This window comes from Lynx canadensis, chromosome A1, assembly GCF_007474595.2.
Source record: "Lynx canadensis isolate LIC74 chromosome A1, mLynCan4.pri.v2, whole genome shotgun sequence".
In the NCBI taxonomy this organism is placed as follows: Eukaryota; Metazoa; Chordata; class Mammalia; order Carnivora; family Felidae; genus Lynx; species Lynx canadensis.
Window position 1 is genome coordinate 146,792,456 of NC_044303.2, and position 13,881 is coordinate 146,806,336.

The 13,881-nt window shown below is 33.5% G+C and overlaps 1 protein-coding gene across 4 annotated transcripts in view; it reads left to right on the forward strand.

Moving 5' to 3' along the window:
• Positions 1-13,881, forward strand: part of XRCC4 (X-ray repair cross complementing 4) — a 318,736-nt gene that overhangs the window by 85,990 nt on the left and 218,865 nt on the right. For all 4 annotated transcript variants that reach the window (XR_003970694.2, XR_004343730.1, XR_003970695.2 and 1 more), the window contains exons 4-6: positions 2,040-2,206; positions 8,680-8,832; positions 10,162-10,268. Coding sequence is in view for 1 of the 4 variants with exons in the window: in XM_030324146.2 (XP_030180006.1) it covers positions 2,040-2,206; positions 8,680-8,832; positions 10,162-10,268 (427 nt within the window). In the remaining 3 variants the exon portion in view is untranslated. The remainder of the gene's footprint in view (positions 1-2,039; positions 2,207-8,679; positions 8,833-10,161; positions 10,269-13,881) is intronic.

A 13,881-nucleotide genomic window follows, 5' to 3' on the forward strand; every position in this document is an offset into this window, starting at 1 on the left:
GTTTTTAGGCCATTTGTTTCTAAGTGTATGAGAAATAAATAAATCAGATGTGACAAATAGTCTGAAGTAATTTCAACTGAATAAATAAAAATTCTTAACCTTTTCTAGGTCTCTTTTGGTAAACATTACTTCAATTGCTTAATTCTGCTTACATATATAAGCCTATTACAACTGCCTGTACTCATTGAAATAAAGACAGTTTTTCTTAATCTGACTTACCTTCTTTTGTTAGGAAACAGGAAAAGGTGAGATGAAACAAATTGAAGAATTAAGCAGATGTATCTGATCTGCTTGGGTCTCAAAAACACATACAAATACATACACACTTTTTTTTTTTTTTTTTGTAGCTACCACAGTACTACTTAGTCCTTTCAAATGTAGTATAATACTGAAGAATATTAATATTCTTTGTTTTTCTTTACATTTTAAGTGACTATAAATGAATGCTTTTCAACAACTAGGAATTATCAGTATTTAAGCCTTCTGGCAGATTTTCTGTGGTATCAAGACATCTATTTATGCTTTCTATCTGAAAATTGAAAGCAAATTAGTAAGCACAATTTATCCATAACAGTTTACTTTGTGGAGTTAAACACCTGAATGTTCCTAAATTATTTCTAAATGATCCTAAAAATTCCTAAATGGCCCTAAATATTCCTAAATCATATAAATTAACTGAAATGTCTTATAAAATGCTACCTATTATAAATATTGGATATTCACTTTACTGACTTGCAGCTTTATTTGTACATTGAATAATAAGGATTTTTTTTCTCAGAATTATCAATCACTGTTAAATACTTCTCAGTTTGAATATAACACGTTTATAGAAACAGTCTTTTGAAAAGCGAGACATTTTAGAAACATTCCTATAGATGAGTGTCATAGTAGAAATTACTGATCTAGGAACCCAAAAAATACCAAAAACAACTAAAAACCCTCAGTTTCATTCCCACTTCTGCCCCAAACTCCATCCCGTTAGAATCTCTCTTCAGAGTTATGTGTGGTTTCTGAACCTAATTCTTGCTCTTACTAGTTTGTTAATTAGGATATCCTTTAATGTCAGGAAACAGCATAATAGCATTGCATAGTATGATTGTGACTTTATTCCTTCAGTATATTAGATTACTGCTCTGAACCTCAGTTTACTAATCTGTAATGTGGACATAATAGTTTTGTTTTGATGATGATTAGAGGAGTTTGTATTTGTGTTATGCTTGAGTTAAATTTCAGCTTCAGGGCATAGTAACTATATAGTAATTATTATTTTTAAAATCTTATTTTAGTTGTTACAATAATTTTAATTTTAATAGTAAGAATATTTCTGATTAAATCACTATATTTCAGGATCTTTATCTACCAAATGAGGAGATGCTGTTTTCCCTCCTAAATTCCATATATATAATGAAACTGTATTAATACTATTTTATTATGTGCCTTTCAGTAGAGAATATATCTTCACAAGTCTTACCTTTATGAAGAAGTACACAAACTTGACATTTGATATTATTGTTTGTAATTTATAGTAACACATTATTGGTTTTTGATACATAAGTAAGTACCGGGTTTATCAGTTTCCTGAAACCCTGCATGTCTCTTGACTATTACTAAAATTTTGCTCTTTATTTAGAAATAGATTATGTCAGTTATTCTGTTATCATCGCTATTAACAGAAACTACAGTATAAATCTCTGTGTACAATTCCTTTTCTTACTTTGAGTAGGGACTTACATTAAGTTGTAGCAAACAAATGGTTGTATGCTTATATGTACTCAGTTGTTTTCTTTTCTAGTAGGAGGTGGGAGAGTGATTTACCACTTATACAAGTTATTCTTGGGTTATATGTTGTTTTCTATGATAAATTTCAGTAAGAAGGTAGGAAATTGCCCAGTTTTTCTTCACTATATTTATATTTGATAAATGCACTGTATTTGAATCTTACACTTTCTTCCCCCTCAGAAGAAATGATGTATATTTAAAACTGCGTTGCTTGATTTTGATCTTCTCCCCAAACTAATAATGTTTTCCTTTTGTTCTAGTTTAGACTTGGTTCCTTCAATCTAGAGAAAGTTGCAAGTCCAGCTGAGGTCATTAGGAAACTTATTTGTGATTGCCTGGACACCATTTCGGAAAACCAAGCCAAAAATGAGCACCTGCAGAAGGAAAATGAAAGGCTTCTGAGAGATTGGAATGATATTCAAGGACGGTGTGTGCTAATATTCTTGTATTATAAAAATACTAAGCTCTTTATATTGCTATAGCTTTATGTTAATGATTTGTAAGCTTATAATATATGTAGACTAGCCTGTATTTAAAATAAACTCTTTACTTAATATGATTAAACCAAACTATTGGTTATTACTGTACATTACAGTAGTACATTAACACTTTCTGGTCATTAGTACTTGGTGGCACCAGCACACTAACAAACAGTAAGTGGTAATCAGGCAGTGAGAATCAGAATCCATTAATATTAATCAAAATTGAGGATGTTGGTATTTGAGATTTATTTCAAAATATAGGATTAATAATGAATATAAAAGAGACATGAAGTGTCAGTATGCACACTTGGTTTCTTATTGGAATGTCTACACAAATGGTGACTATTTCAGATGCTGTGCACTTTGGCTCCTGATAGAGACTTATTTTGCTCACTGAAAATTCATACTACTGACATTTTAAAAAGATGCAAGATAAGACCTTTGGAATATATTATTTTCCTGATTTTGCCTCTTAGTTTTTAAACAATGAAAAAAGTCACTTTTCTTCTCTATGCATTTTTTCAAGTATAACATTCATAATCTAGGCTGCTCCAGAGGTATTTTTTTATTACTCTGTTATGTAAAAGATGTTTGAAGGAAATAAAATGTATGTTGTGAACATTGGTATGTTTATGGAGATATTATCATATGCATGTGTCTGTACATATATACATGGTGACATCTGAAAGAGTTTTATGGAATGTATATAATAATGAATATTATCATTACACCCATTATATCCAGTAGATGATTTTTTTATCTTTCATTCAAACCAGTAGCTCTAAAACATAAGAACAATTTGCTAACTTAGAGTCTTTTCAGGACAACCCCTAAGATTGTTTTATGGGGACATTGGTAAGTAAATGTGAGAGTACATGAAAAATGTGAAGGGTTTACTACTGTCAGTGTATGTTTGTGAAAAGGATGTTGACTAGATGAAATTATGTTTCTACACATTCGAGTAATGCAGGATATGTAAACTTAACACCTAAGACTTGGTTATATTTGGCTCTCAGTTATTATATTAAGAAAGTATCTTTTTTTCTTTTATCTCTGAATTAATACTTATCTCCAATTACATAAAAATGAGACCAAAAAAATTGTAAATATTAAGAAACCAAACAGAAAAATAAGTTAAGTTTGACCTTCCTTATCTCCTTAAAATCATGTTAGTATGAATCACTATCATGTATCTGTGCTAGAAATCACGTTTTGGAGTCTATATCTATAGTTTGGATATGCTTTTCTATTTTACATACAAAATAAATCAAATTAAAGGAGATGTACTATGGTTGTGATAAGCCATTGTATTTAAAACTCAGAATACCCTCAGGATGATAGGAAATTTGATCCACAAATTGCTCACAAAAATGCAGACTGGGTACTTGGTACTTGAACAAATTGCTTTAAAATGTCTGCCAGAGGTTGAAAGAGGTATTATCTCATCAGTATTCAACACACTGCCATACACTGGAAAGCAGCAGGGAACAAAGATGAGACAGTGGAGACAAATGCACCCTGTGCTGTAAGACAGTGGGGGAGGGGTGTATACAACATGTAGCCCACAGATGCTTGATTTGCTATTTTTGAACTACCCAGAAAGTGCTTTTGCATTATTGTGGCAAAAGGTTTCCCATTTGATCAAAAGCACAACCATATCTCTCATCACCAGTCTTATTATGTTCCGGCTCTTCTTTTTGTGTAAATACTGGGTCACATATTTTCCTCAGGGGTTGAAGATATGTGTCATTGGGGTGCCCTCCTCCCCCTCAAGCAGAGGAAAGTTAGCCTGCTCCAGAGAATTCTAGGCTCTTGATTATTAGATTAGATTAGTAGCTTTATCTATTTCCAGATATTAGATTAGTAGCTTTATCTATTTCCCAAATTTCTCAAATGGTTTTATTTTCTATCAGAGGAGAAAGTGACCATTTTAGGGAGCTATAAATATATCATGGTTTTGGCCATGCAGTACTTTCTTAAGTGTTCTCTCTCTAGAGCCTTAGTACAGTGGAAAATGATCAAAGGACTTACATCTCCAGCTTTCATAAAGCAGTGGTACTGATCAAGAGTCTTTAGAGAAATTAGAAATAGGTTGTGAACATACTAAGTTAGGTAACTGAAGACATAGAAACTAGAGAATCCTTAGAGTGGGGACTGTTGTGTTAGGCCTGGACACAGTTCAGTTTTCTGGGTGGCCTCTGATACTCTTATATCAGTGTCCATCCATGTTCCAATCATTTCTTCCCCATCATTGTTTCAGACTGTGTATGCATGGGAGAGCTAAGGGGATGAGCAGCACAAAATAGATGCTGAGAATTCCCTTAGAGGCTATGGTAGATAGGTCTGAAATAAATTTAATACACAATAGGATATTAATATGAGCAAAAGGCAGTCATATACACATGTGCTTGTACCATGGAAAATGTTAATGACATGTTAAGAAGAGAAATGTGAGTTACCAAAAGGAGGAATAGAGTGCCAGTTTTTTCGAAGTATGTCTTTAGATAGAAAATATGTAGAGGGAGAAAATTAAATCTTAATAGTGTATGTCTGGAATTGTGGATTAAATTTCTTTTTTTACTTTGTGGGGATTTTTTTGCATATATTTTGTTATTTAAAAATGTATAATTATAATCAGAACCAACTCTAAAGCTATTTCCATTTGGGATGACAGTAGAGAATAAATGAAATTTGAATAAGGAATGAGGAATTACAGTATGAGTAAAAAGAATGAGCTTTAATGTACAGACTTTTAACATATATATTTGCTATTATTTTTTATTAACTGTTTACTAATTGCAGTCTTAGCTCCATTTTGAACAAATGACATTACTGGATCAATTTAATTTTGTATAGTTTAGATAAAGGAGAAAACATTAGAAATATTATATGCCAGTCCTTGGGTTATTAGCTGTAATTAGTTCACTTGTTTTTCCTATTTAATTTCAAATACAACTCTCAAGCTCTATATTACTGAATAGGTCTTTTGTTTGCATTCAGACATCAAGTTAGAAACTCTCCAGCTTTTTTCTGAGTTACAGTTATTAAACCTATAATTGGAGGCAGTTCTCAGCAGATTGAATGGGGTTGACACTCATGGAATCATTAGAATAGAAGAGACCTTGAAAGCTCTTTTACTTTAACTCTCTGCCTTCAAGCTAGGATCACATTATATCCAGATGAATTCAGTCTGATTTTTAAACACCTCAGGAGATAGCTTCAACTCCCCTTGGTAGCCCATTATAATGTTTAAGAACAGTCACAGTCAGAAAATTCTTCCTTCCATCTCTTGGTAATCTGAGTCCTTCATGGTATAGTTGAAGGCCATTTCCTCTTGTTCTGTCCTCAGAAAGGATGAGGAACAGCTGTTTACCATCTTCTTCAGTACTTAAAGGCTTATTAAATCTCTTTACCACTGCTTTCTTTTCCAGTTCTTTTTAGTATTCTTTGTCCTCTGAACTCTATTCACATTTTCTTTTGCTGTACAACCCTGACCTAGATATAAATTTGGCCAGAGCTGATTGGAAATACAAGAGTTACTGCACTATTTCTGAATACCACATGTTCACATTTATGTGGCTGTTGTTTTATTTTGGGTTATCATTTAATCTGTTTTATTTTGGATTTTGTTTTTGCATGAAATTCCCTTGTTTTTGCTCTTATTTTTGTTATGTTTTGATGTTCTTCTTAGATTCTTTGTCTTCCTGTGCAGAAATATTTTATTTTGAATATTCAGTATTTTCCCCAGACGTCTTTATTTTTTTATTTTTTTTGATAACTGTTTTTTGACTACATTTATAGATATGTCAGTCCTAGGGTAATAATTAACCTTAGCATTATTGTTCTGTTGTCCTAGTCACTGTTGAAAGGATGAAACATCATTAGTCCTTTGCTGTTTGATATTGTCTTTGGTTTCATTAGGTTTGGCTTTTGCTTAGAGATCTAGTTGGAATCTAGTTGTATGTGAGTTCTCCTTTAGTATCACTGACTTAGCAATGAATCCCATGTCTCTCCTGCACTAAATGGCCTTATGTTCTAATACCTGTCTAGTTCTTTCTGTGGAAGGTTGACAGGAGGCAAGTAACATGGAAGGCATCGTAACATCATAATGCTGTAAGAGAGAATTGGCATTAAAAATGGGATGGGGCAGATGGTATATACCTCTTAGTTACTGAATATTGAATAGAAGGATAGTGTTCTCTAAATTTGTTGATAAATTAATAATTAAGAGTAAATTTATGTCCTGAAACTGTTCACATTAATACTCTCTCCTAGTCAACCCCCACTTCCTAGTTTTGTCTAGGAAGTGACATCCAGTTTGATAATCAGAAGTTTAGTTGCCAGAAAATCCTTAAGGTTTTCTAAAACCAAGCGAAGTGAAGTCATGGGATGCCATTTATTCTATTGTGTGCTCTCCCATCACAGACATGTTAACTTGGACAGTGTAGTTGTGATGCTACTCATTAGGATTGATGGTATTCTTTACACAGATTATATGATATTTTATTTTGATATTTTCATTTAAATCCATATGTTATACTAAATATTAATTTTAATAAAGGTTTTGAAATGTGCTTGATAATTGTTACATGCACAGAATCTTTCAATTAAGAATTATTGAAGTGACTTATATGGAGATTAAGTATGCATTTAAATCAGGTAAATAACTAATTGATTACTGTTCCTAAAACTTTATATAATATATAAGATTTTTATTGTACATTCTTATAATTGATTTTTAGTTTGCCTTTGTTTAAAGTATTTTATAATATACTCAAGTATTTTAGTGGTACATATATTCTACTCGTCTCTTAAAATTTTTGTTATGTTACATTAGAAAGTAGTTCAAGAAAATTATGTAGAATGTTAATGCTTTGCATATGAAATAAAAATGCATTGACATATCCCTGCTTAAAATAAGCCATCAGTATTACCAGCTCCTCTTCAGCTTTGGCTCTGTTTTTTTCCCTACACCTTTTGGTATACATCTTTCTCAAAGAGCTTTGCTTGGTAAATGGAATACTGTTGTATTAATATTTACCACAGATTTTTTAGAAGCTGAAGCAGATCAAAAATGTTACTGTTACAGTGGTGAATAGCTGTTAAAGAGTGGAAAAATAACTTCAGAATCACTGGTTCTTCATTTCCTTATAAGATGTCCATAGTAACTCCCTTATTTTATTCATTTTTCTGATAGCTGCTGCTCATCTCTCGAATGCCAAACACTGTGTTAGGCACTGAGGATAAAGCAGTCAATAAAACACACCTGCACCCTGCCTTTATGGAGTTGACAGCCTTGGCAATGACTATACTGTAAGAGTGCTATAATTACTCCCAGAAATTATACTACTTTTTGTTCCTTTTCATTCCATAAGAGGCCCTAATTCTTTACATCTCTAGATAGGTAGGTTGTTGAAAGCATAAGGACATATATATCAAAGGTGTCAAATTTTGACATTTTTGTTTCTAAGTTTTCACTGAAGAAATTATGTATTGTAAATATCTGAAATATATACACATAAATACAGATACCATGAAAATACTAGAATACCTGTATAGAACAACAAAAGTATAAATAAATAATGAAGAGAAAACTAGGCAGAGCAAGACTATGTTTACAAGAATATTTTACATGAAATTGAATCTTTAAAATATAAGTGTGTTCATGGTTTGTGTGTATGCACAAATCTTACATATGCAGTTTCTGCTTACCAGCTTTCTTACATCTGGGAGATTAAAATTAGTATAGTCTTTTGTCCACTTATTTGAACATTGTAGAAAGAATTATAAATGACAGAAAATTTTATGTTTATGTATCTAAAATTGGAGATACATAGTGTTTCACATTTCTAGGAATTTCAGATTAAATACTTGCATTCATTATATACGTGCATATGTGAGTGAGTATGCCTGGTGCTGAAGACACAACTCTACAAGTCATGTTCTTGCTGTGGAGCAATTCATTATCTCTTTAGGGAAAACATATTAGGTAAATCATTTAATCACAAAACACTATCACAGTTAATATTATAGTAATATTAGGAAAATACAGGAAACGTAGGCTATAATTACTCTGGTGTGAAATTTCTCCCATAAAAAAATATCCTTTTGGAAATAAATTGTAAATGTGAATAAATTATTAACATTTAAGCATTTAGATGTTTTGAACCTTTTTGGTATCATTTTCCAGTTTTGATCCTTATCTCACTACATAAATTACTAACATTAATAAACAATAAATTCTCATTATTTGCTTAATTATCTATATAAAACTTTAAATAAATGGAAACCCATAAAAGTGACTTTTAATTATACTTTCCTTAAAAAGTTTTCTTGAAATCATCTTCACTATTGGGTTAAATAATATTAATGTTAAAGAAAACTGCATGATTTATTTATTTGTTTATTTACATTTTAGATTTGAAAAATGTGTGAGTGCTAAGGAAGCTTTGGAGACTGATCTTTATAAGCGGTTTATTCTAGTGCTGAATGAGAAGAAAGCAAAGATCAGAAGCTTGCATAAATTGTTAAATGAAGTTCAAGAACCAGAAAGGAACATTGAGCGTGAAAGGTATTTGGAGTGTCTGTTTTTTTTTAAAATTTTTTTTTTTCAACGTTTATTTATTTTTGGGACAGAGAGAGACAGAGCATGAACGGGGGAGGGGCAGAGAGAGAGGGAGACACAGAATCGGAAACAGGCTCCAGGCTCTGAGCCATCAGCCCAGAGCCTGACGCGGGGCTCGAACTCAGGGACCGCGAGATCGTGACCTGGCTGAAGTCGGACGCTTAACCGACTGCGCCACCCAGGCGCCCCTGGAGTGTCTGTTTTGAGATGACAGATACATAAATTTAAATGGAATTTCTTCCCAAACTTAATGAAAGTTAGGTGCCAACTTTGTAGCCTAGGAGATCATTTGCTAGTCTGAGGTGAGATGCTCTGGCTGTTGGAATCAGTGGGCTGGAGAATTCTCAGCATGATCTCTCCATGTCTCCCCACTGTCATAGCTGTACTTAAATCCTAAAACTGTCACATGGTTTAAGTAAGTATTATTTGTTTAATTCTTAGACATCATTAAAAATATATTAATTAAAAACTTTTATCTTCTGCAAAACTGCAGAGTTGAATACACATTTATCATTTTGGTGTCTAAGCAGTGGTTAATCTTGGAATCAGGTGGCTGAGAGTGGATGTGTACTTGATTTTTAAGGAAAAGTCACAGGGGATTTACAGCTGGTATGGTTTGGACAACTATAATTATTTTAGTCTGATTTTTATTGTTTTATTGTTTTATTTATCATTTATCCACTATTTATTTTAGTGGATACAGGCTTGGATCTATTGCCTTGAAACTGACAGAAAGCACAGGTTTAGTAATGTCATCATATAAAGAATATAACATTTGATGTCAGATGTTCCTAGTTCAGGTGCTGGTCTGAAACTGATATCTATTAGTACATGACTTTGGGCAAATACTTTAAACTCTGTGTCTTACTTGGTATCTTCATAATAAGAATAAAGGTACCTGTCTCAGAAGTTTGGGGCAATCAAATGCAAGGCAGACTGCTTCGAGATCAGTAAAACACTTAACACTGTGTGATCCACAGAAGGTAATTTGGAGGAATAGTATTTTGATAGACGAATGATGTGATAAGAAACTGATTCAGGAGTTAATTACAGTGAACATTAGCCACATTTAGATTATGTAGAAGAGAAGCTTGTTCTTAAGAGAGTTAACAGATAGTCTTTAAAGTGCTTTCATCTTGATCACATATGTTTCAATATATGTTTGTTTAACTACAGTATTTTTCAGGGACATTTTTTATAATTACTTACTGGTGAATTTGATACCTAACCAAGGGTGAGCCAATACTTTATAATTCTACCTTGCTCTATTTCTAGGGAAGCTACAACATGTTCTGAAATGACCGCTGATAGAGATGCAGTCTACGATGAAAGTACTGATGAAGAAAGTGAGAACCTGCCTGATCCCTCTGTGTTAGCTCCAGGTAAGAGATATACGTTTATTACCTTTGTGGAATATTTCACTTGGCTTATTACTCTAATGATAATAAGCTGTAATGAAAATGTTATGAAAAAAATCTTTTCAGGGCACCTGAGTGGCTCAGTCAGTTAAGCATCTGACTTCAGCTTAGGTCATGATCTCAGGGTTAAGAGTTCGAACCCCACGTTAGGCTTTCTGCTGTCAGTGCAGAGCCTGCTTAGGATCCTCTGTCCCTGTCTGTCTCTGCCCCTCCCCCACTTTCTCTTTTTCAAAAATAAATAAACATTAAAAAAACAAAAAGTAAAAACTCTTTTCTACAAAACTTCTTTTAGGGTTTTTAGTCTAAAACCTCAAGTACTTAATGTTGAAAATAATATTTATTATAATATGCAACAACTCATTAGCAACAAAATAAGCAAACGTACACACATACACACCCTCCAAGTCATACTATTCCTTATTACAAGGGTGCGTAAGGAATAAGCAAGATACGTGTTCATGCTAGTTATCTCCAGCTTGAAGCTGGCTGCCTGTAACATTTGAGATCACCTAGCTAGAGCTATTGGTGGGTAAGCAGGGGGATGTAGAATGTTTCACATTATCTTGAGGTTGAGTCTTCTCTTGCTATTCAGAAAAGAAATTGTAATGGGGGAGATGGGTTACAGGGGAAGAGAAGGGAAAAATGGCAGTTTAAGTTAAAGTACCTGAGCCTCACTCAGTCCCTCAGATTTAAACCCATGGATGATTTTTCTAGAGATTTAAACGTTTCCTAGAGGCAAGAGCCTCTGAACACATCTTACACTTACGTTTCTGACAGAAGCCCCGTATTCTCAAAATAAATGTTTGATTCATTTATTTAGCAAATACCTTTTGAGTGCCTATTATGTACGAGGAACTATTCCATGCAGTAGAGAGCAAAACACAAAAATGTCTACTTTCATGGAGTTTATAAATTCTAGTCAGGGAAATAGACAATAACAAGATGCATAAATTGAGTATAAACTGTTGTAGATAGTTACAAATGCTGAAGAGAAAACTAAACCAGGGAAAGATGATAGAAAATGTCAGGATGGAAGTAGGACAAAGGTCGTGATTTTAGCCAGGGCACCAGAAAAGGCCTTGGTGAGAATGGGACAAGTTTGCCTGTGGGGTAAGCATGCCAGGCAGAAAAAATCAGGTAGTACAAAGGTCTTGATGCAGGAGTTTTTATTAACTTTTTATTGATATATTCAAGCAATAGAATGGAGGGAGGTATGGATAAAGTAGGAAGATGAAGATAGGAAGAATGATGATATGAGGTAGAGAGAGGCCAGATCATGTGTAGGGCCTTACAGGCTATTGTAAGGACTTCAAGTTTTGCTTTGAATTACATTGGACATTGCTGGAGGGTTGCAAACATCAAGTGATGGGATCCTACTTACAGTTTTAGCAGGATTAGTCTGGCTGTTGTGCTGAGAATAGAGTATACATAGTGTGATAAGCTTACAAGAAGATATAGCAGTGGGACACTGTTTCAACAATGAGTGAAGGATGTGAGTGGCTCAGACCAGAGTGGTAGCAGTGAAGATGATAAACAACAGGCAGATTCTAGGTATGTCTAGAGGCAGCATATTTGTTGATGAACTGGGTATGGCTCCTGAGAGAAAGGCACTAATCATGGTAAGTTTTTTAGATTGAATACTGAAGGCATGCAGTTAACTTACTGAATTAGGGGAATCTACAAGAGGAAGGTTAGGAACTGAGTTTTACAAACATTAAGTCTGAGATGCTGAGTATGGAGTTGGATATACAAATTTGGAGTTTGGGGGAAGGCTAAGTAAGGAGATATTTAAAGCTGGCTGAGCTGTCAGGGGAGTTTGAGAAGTCAGAAAAGGGCTGTGATCCAAGGACTCCACCTTAGTACATACACTTGGATGTGTAGAGGTCAGTAAGATGAGGAGACCAGCAGAGAAGGCTGAGGGAGTAGCCTGGAGGTAGCAGGGAAACTGTAGGAGTGTTATCTTGGAGGGCAAGTCAAGGAAGTATTTCAAGGAGGAGCTAGAGATAAACTGAGTTGAATGCTGCAGACTGGGTAAGAAGATGAGGATCAAGGACTGACTGACTGACTGATGGATTTGGCAACACAAATTGGGGATCTTAATATTTCAGTGGAATAGCAAGAAGAGGAAATTCAAAAAGAATGAGACAAGATAATTGGAAAAGAAACAACAAGCCTAGGCAACACTTGTAACAAGTTTCACTGTAACGAAAAGGAAAGATCTGGCTAGCTGCTGGAGGGGCACGTGGAGTCAAGAATTGTTGTTGTTGTTTTCTTAGATGACAGAAATAACATCATGTTTGCATATTTATGGGATTAAGGAAGGAAGGGGGGCAAATGTTGCCACAGTTGCTGGAGTACTGTCTCTGAGTACATGGGCGAAGATGGGATCAGATGGACAAGTGACAGGATTTGTTTAGCTTGGAACGTGGGAGCTTTGCTTAATGACAGGAAAGAAAGCAGAATAAATGGACAAAGACACAGGAAGATATCTAATTGCAGCCCTGGAAATTTACTGATATTGATTCAATAAGTTGGTTGATTAATCTGATTCTAATTAGATTTGAATTGGATCACACATTCAAACACACTCTCACTTTCGCACATCAGAGTTAAATTTCCTTTTATTTGGAGGGCATGCTTGTTTTACACTAGTGACCCAATAAAAAATGAAGTCATTCTTTAATAATACATGTAATTGAAAGTTCACTAAAAAGGGAATCTGTACTCTTTCCAACTTAAATGTTCAGAATTTTTATTGAGTACAATGGTCTTTGATTTTGTTCCTTATTCAGAGTTTCTCACCAACCTTTGAAGTAGATGGAAATTATTTTTGAAGAGAAAATGTGTGGTTAAATAATGGGTATATGAGAATGGGGTCCTTTATGTGTTCAGTCTGTTTTAAGCAAAGCTTTACTATAATAGTACTATTTTAAATTTGGTAGAATTTCTCTTCTCTTCAAAAAACATTTAGTTCATTGTACATTTTTTCTATGTTTTACATGGCATATTTTCTTTAATTCAAATCTAGTTCACTACATATTTGACTTATAGGCGTCCAATCCTGTTTTATTTATTTATTTATTTATTTATTTATTTATTTATTTATTGCATTTAACTTGCTTTTGGCAGGTTTTGATGTCAAGAATTAAGAGCATGAAAAAAAGAATTAAGAGCACTTTCATTTTAAATTTTAGCTGTTCTTTTCCTTCTGCTTCAGTAAGAATTATTCAGGAAACTTAAGGTTAGGGATAAAAAAAAAGAACCTCAGATATAAAATGCTTCATCTGGAATTAAGAACTAGATTCCATACATCTGAGGAAAAATATTATATGTATTAAACAAAAAATAACTTTCATTATATATGTCATTCTTTTACAGAGACAAAATATACTAGTAGTCCATGGGATATATGAATATATATTTAATCATAGCTTTGTCTTTTGGTATTTTGTATATTATTACTATGTATTTGGACCAGAGCAGTGAAAGTTTTTTCCTGGACTTATTCTGCCATCTTGGTAATAAATTACCTATTCTTATTGTACAAGTAAATATTTGAATTTATTGTAGGTAGTGC